This window comes from Aplysia californica, unplaced genomic scaffold (genome assembly GCF_000002075.1).
Source record: "Aplysia californica isolate F4 #8 unplaced genomic scaffold, AplCal3.0 scaffold00624, whole genome shotgun sequence".
Lineage (NCBI taxonomy): Eukaryota > Metazoa > Mollusca > Gastropoda > Aplysiida > Aplysiidae > Aplysia > Aplysia californica.
This window is the reverse complement of record NW_004797894.1, coordinates 326,986-332,985: the sequence shown is the minus strand read 5'-3', so window position 1 is coordinate 332,985 and position 6,000 is coordinate 326,986. Positions and strand designations below refer to the sequence as shown.

At 45.6% G+C, this 6,000-nt stretch overlaps 2 protein-coding genes across 6 annotated transcripts in view; one reads left to right on the top strand and one right to left on the bottom strand.

Moving 5' to 3' along the window:
• Positions 1-2,408, top strand: part of LOC101846163 (gastrin/cholecystokinin type B receptor) — a 16,359-nt gene extending 13,951 nt beyond the window's left edge. For 2 of the 3 annotated variants that reach the window (XM_035972249.1, XM_035972250.1), the window contains exon 4: positions 103-2,405. In XM_035972249.1, the coding sequence (XP_035828142.1) occupies positions 103-960 (858 nt within the window). In that variant the 3' untranslated portion in view covers positions 961-2,405. Of the gene's footprint in view, positions 1-102 lie in introns of all 3 variants that reach the window. The other variant, XR_001185228.2, reaches the window with a different exon arrangement.
• LOC101846379 (membrane-bound transcription factor site-1 protease) overlaps positions 1-6,000 on the bottom strand; it is a 107,219-nt gene that overhangs the window by 77,648 nt on the left and 23,571 nt on the right. The window lies entirely within an intron of this gene.

Genomic DNA, 6,000 nt, shown 5'->3' with positions numbered 1-6,000 from the left:
GGGCGTTTTTTCTACATATTGTCAGTTTTAACTAACTCGCTTCCAATTTTCTATCCCCCCTCACCCCCACCCCGATCTCCCCTCCCCTGAAAACATGAGCAGATCTGCAGACCCCTCAAGCCCAGCATAACCATCCGTCAAGCCAAGCTGGTGGTGGCGGCGGGCACCGTGGGGAGTGCCCTGTTCAGCGTGCTGGCCCTGGTCATCAACGGGCCGCAGGAGATCACCATCCGGATGAACAACGGAGAGCTGGCGCGCGTGCTCATCTGCCGCTACGACCGCCGCTTCGCCGGCACGCCCCTGCAGCTGGCGCTCTCCCTCATCCTGCTCACCGCCTTCTCCGTCACGCTCTTCCTCACCGTCTTCTTCTACTTCCTCGTCTACCGCGCGCTGAGGAACTTCGAGCGTCGGAACTCGCTCACGGGCGGCGGCGCCGGCAGCTGCAGCAACCCCAGCTCGCCCACGTCACCGTTGGGCCTGGACTCGGCCGCTGGTGGAGCCGTCGCCGGAGGTCATGGCACAGCGCCCACGCCGCTGCCAGAGTTCCCGATCGCCGCGCATCGCGAGTACGCCGAGGCGGCCCCGCCGGCGGAAGAGCGGCGACGCCGGTACCGCGAGCAGACGCGGCAGTCTCGCGCGACGTCCATCTTCTCGGCCGGCGGCGGCGGGGACCGCGTGTCCAGCCAGATGTACAAGACGTTCCTCATCATCACCGTGGTGTTCATCGTTAGCTACTTGCCGCACCTGGTCGTGCTCATCCTCAACAAGGTGCTGAGGCTGGACAGCCAGGTGCTCACCTACACGCAGCGCGTCTTCCTTGAGCTGGCCTACAACTGCCCCTACATCAGCACCGTGGCCAACCCGGTGGTCTACGGCTTCCGCAGCGCAGAGTTCCGCGAGAACTGCCGGAAGTTTCTCAGTTGTCACTGCAGGAACCGACGAAGGAGATACGGTTACTGAGGGAGGAAGGTTCCGCCAGTACTACCCAAAAAAAAAAACCGCTAGTATAAATATGTGCATTGGAAAGGAAGGATATATCTCACTCATAGAGGTAGTCCTAGTACCGACACATCAGTACTGCCAAAAAACGCCAGTATAAAAATAATGTGTGCATTGGAAAGGAAGGATATCTCTCACTCATAGAGGTAGTCCTAGTACCGACACATCAGTACTACCAAAAAAAACCCGCCAATATAAATATGTGCATTGGAAATGAAGGATATCTCGCACTCACAGAGGTAGTCCTAGTACCAACACATCAGTACTACCAAAAAAAAAACCCGCTAGTATAAATATGTGCATTGGAAAGGAAGGATATATCTCACTCATAGAGGTAGTCCTAGTACCGACGCACAGTGGGCTGCAGACGACGTATAACGCGTATTGATGACTTCAATGTCATATTTTACTGAAACACGCCAACTTGGTATTTGAATCGGAAAAGTAGCTCACGGCTGCGGGGTACCTAACAATGAAGTGGGCTTCAAACAATCCCCAAAGCGTTCTGCAGACGTTGGCAGTACGATAAACTGGTATACCAGACGGTACCAGGTACTGCAGAATAATTAACAACGAGCTGCAGATGACACATCAAGCGTTGACAGTACAGTGGGTGTCGCATTCAACGAGGTCACATTCAACAAGAAGTCGGGTCCAACGAGGCAATCCTTAATCCCCGATTTTTTCCTCTATATCTCTTTGTAAATGTACGTCAGCTCCAACGAAGACCGACTAACAAGCATAAGGGACTGCCAAGCCCTAACAGGACGGCTAGTTCACGGCAGAGGGCCGTGTGCTTCCACTGGATTCGTAACACATACTGAGAACTTTGGTGGTGGAGTAACCAGTTCATACAAGGTGTAGTTTGTCGAATTGCCCGGAAATAGAAAACACACTGTGTAGGATGGCATTCTAAAGGCGAGGAAAAGATGACATAACTTCATTGGGCGAAAAAATTACCTTTTTATCCTTCTTTCTCCTGGAAAAAAAACCGCTATGGGATCCGTCTGATTCTTTGTTTACAAAAGATTCATCTATAGGCCTATACTCTGAAATCGAAAAGGCCCATATTACGAACATTGGGATTAATTACTTCTTGGACTGGATAATCATCTCAAACCACGAGAAAGACTGTCGAGCATTAACTAATAACATGTTTAAATTCGTTGTGTCATTGTACTAAAAGTACAAGTGTCATTGTACTAAAAGTACAAGAAAAATGGAAGAGGACAGCTCGTGTGTACGCATCTGAGCAGTGTGAATGAGGGAAATAACCACTTCCGGTATTACTTTTGCTGCCGAGCTGTAATTTACGTCGTCGCACAACAACGGCCATACTTCCTCTCCAACATAACACTAATACTGTATCATAATACTGAATTAGAAAAAAATAGCAACGCAAACAGTAATAAGAAAATGAGAGGACAATAAACCAGAGCACCCACCAACCACCCGCTCTACACGCAGAACACAGGACGCTCCACCAAGCGGTAACAGAGAGGGTGTGACTCGCACACGAGGAAATGGCTCTCTCCACTGAGGACGTGACAAGTGTTTGTGTTGTGTGAGGGCAGACAGCAAGCATTTTGTCCGCTTCTCTCTCCCAGTCACAACGACAAAGTCCCCCCCCCCCCTCCTGTTAGAGACAGGACCCCCAAGTCCCCAACACCCATGTGGCCAAGAGACTACAGGGGGACGAGGCAAAGCCTGGGCTCAAGTGGCTTTCAATATCAGGCCACCGCCGCACTGACTGTCAAGAGGTCTCTCCACGCACAATGTAACCTCTCTGTCCGCGACAGCAGAGTCACTTCTACTTCCTTTGTCGTTTTCTTTCGGTCGACTGGTAAGCTGACCGATACCTTGTATGGTGAACGTGTGAGTGAGTGACGAGTGACTTAGGAGGGCTGGTAACATAAAGAATTTATGTGCGCTATAAGGTTGCTTTTAAGCACAACGGGGCTATCCCGAAAAAAGCTGTTTTGAGAAAATCGAAAGCAAAGTTTATGCCCGTCGTTCAGTTTCTTTAAAAGACAAGGAGATATTTCTCTACAACTAAACAAATATACACACCAATAAAACCAAACTTCTCCTATTTGGTATGACAATGCCCACTTTTGGTGAAGGTCAAGATTTATGGAAACCCCCGAAATCTAGGTTAGCCCGCTTGTCCTTAAAAGCTACCATATATAACGCTTACGTGAGTAAACGTGCGCTGGTCAAATTCATCTACGTCTCGGGTTCTCATGTGTGTCTAAACAAGGCATTGTCAGAGAAGCAAGTTTTTTTGGGGTAGACCAGTGTCCAGAGGCTTGGTGGAATAACCGGTTGTTTGGTTGGATAGCTTGTTTGTCGGCTGCTCGGTTTGACCCAAAGCGGGCAATGTGATCACATTAAATGGTCGCTTTTAAGGACAAGCGGGCTAACCCAGATTTTGGTGGTTTACCAGAAATCTCGACCTACACCAAAAGTGGGCAGTGCCCTACCTATAGGAGAAGTTTGGTTTCATTGGTGTGTATATGTGTTTGGTTATTGAGAAAACGCTCCTTGTCTTTTGAAGAAACTGAACAAGGGGCAAAAACTTTACCTTCGATATTCTCAAAACAGCATTTTTCGGGACAGCCCCCTTGTGCTTAAAAGCGACCGTATAGAAAGTACACTTGTCTTTCATTACCACAACAATTCTAAATCAAATCCCATAAAACTATGGAATAAAATAAACCAATTACGTATAAAATTGAACGCGTGATCTATTGTGTACTTGTGACTGTTAAATCAGCGAGCATTTGGACAAAAAGATATAATGCTTTGCTAACAATAGCACATCTAGAGCTGGAAAACGTACATTCTTTAAGCTTTAAGTTTATCTGTGTGTGTCTGTGTACGTTAGGTAAAGGAGGGTGAGGCTACAGAAAGTGGGGGGTATGAGGCAAGGACGAGACTAAAGGAAAGAAAAAATAAGGAAGAGAGGGTTAGAAGAGAGAGAGAGAGAGAGAGAGAGAGAGAGAGAGAGAGAGAGAGAGAGAGAGAGAGAGAGAGAGAGAGAGAGAGAGAGAGAGACAGTAGGCAGAGAGAGTGGGGGGGGAGAAAGACAAAGAGACAACCAGAGAGAGCCCGGGAGAGAGAGTGAGAGAGACTTATCATGCAGAGTAGGCCTATGCATATATATGGAAGAATTCACCAAATTTATGAAAGAGAGGGGCGCACGGGTGAAAGAGAGAAAGGGGAGGGGTGAGGTAAAAAAAAGTGAGACAGACAGACAGACAGACAGACAGACAGACAGACAGACAGACAGACAGACAGACAGACAGACAGACAGACAGACAGATAGAGAGAAAGAGAGGGGAGAGAGAGAGAGGGATAGAGAGAAAGAGGGTACAGAGAGGGGAGGGAAGAGAAAGAGAAAAAGAGGGGGGGAGGAGAGTGAGAGAGAGGGGAGGCGAGAGAGAGAGAGAGAGAGAGAGAGAGAGAGAGAGAGAGAGAGAGGAAAGTAGAAAGAGTTATTGGAGTGATGAATTTCATTGTTGCCATCATTAAAAGAATTCCATTGAGTGTACTGGTCTCTTTGATTTATTTTGTTCTTTATGTATTTACCTCAGTTCTAACTTGGCAAAACTTCAAAAAGCAAGGTGGAAAGTGTTTGTTCGTGGCCTGATGCAGGGTGAGAAAGGCAGTGATGATGATGAACCTAATTTTCACTTAGAAGCAAATTATATGTGCAGGAATAACTTAAATTACATTTAATAACTGAAGCAAAGAGACAAAGTCAGGGGTTTTTGTCTCTCCGAAAGAAAGCTTTTCTGTCTTCTCCCCGGTAAACAACATGAAAATATTCACAAAATTCCATAGGCATATATATATCAATACGACGCATCATGATGCAGTGATAGTTTAGTTTTAGTAAGAGTTTTACGGCACTTCCAACACAATATAGTCATATATGTGCCGAAGATTAGAGATGTTACAAGAGAGTAACAAACATAAAAAAGGAGGGGAGATAAAGACGATAGAATGTTTGATAGGAAAAAAGAAGCAAACCACACCAGAGCACCCGCCAACCACCCACTGATGCAGTGACAAGAAGAATTCTAGCAGCCTTTTATTCTTTTAGTAAAAGTTTTAATGCACTTGCAACACAATACAATAAGGTCATATAAGTGCCGAAGATTAGAGGCGTTACAAGAGTGTCACAATACAAAAGAGAGATCAGGACAATCAATCTGTTATACGAAAGAAGGAGCAACCCTCACCAGAGCACCCGCCAAACACCCACGAATCCGAGATGAAACGAAGAAAGATATGGACAACCTCAAATGACAGCTCCCTTTTTAACCACAAACATGTACTAGCTGGGCATGTGAGAAAAAAACTATGACAAAGCATGGTGAAAATAAAAATAAAGAGAAGAACAAAACTGTCCAACAGAAAATACAGACAGAACCTATATGTCAGGCATCATGGGGAAATTAGACGCTCGGCAAAATAACAAAATCGAAGAAACTGGCAATATACTGCTGGTTTGGTAATTCTTATCAATTTTTTTTTTTTTTTTGGCTCAACACTTTTTATGACCAATGAAAAACACATTTCGGTGTGAATATTACCGAAAATCGTTGATTACAGGCATAAAAAATGAAAATGTTCTGTTTCCAAGGACTCTCAATCTATGGAAATTACCGAACTTTGGCGACCCTGCCTCCTTCAATCACAAATATCTCAACTTCTGTTCAAGATAGATGGGTATTTCTTCAGGGTCCCCACCAAATCCTGGAAATTTTTTTCAAGACCCCAATTCGAGGGAAAAATAAGGCCACTGCACATCAAGAATGATCATGCATATATTTACATTTTTGTAGCACAGTCTTCAAACAAAGGATGATTATATAGCTTATTTCACTTAACAATCATATCCCACCTCTGTATTCCTTGCCATGAGTTGATTCAGTTATGTTTCCTCTTCATTATTCATCAACCATACAGTCCAGATAGCTACACTACTGATAT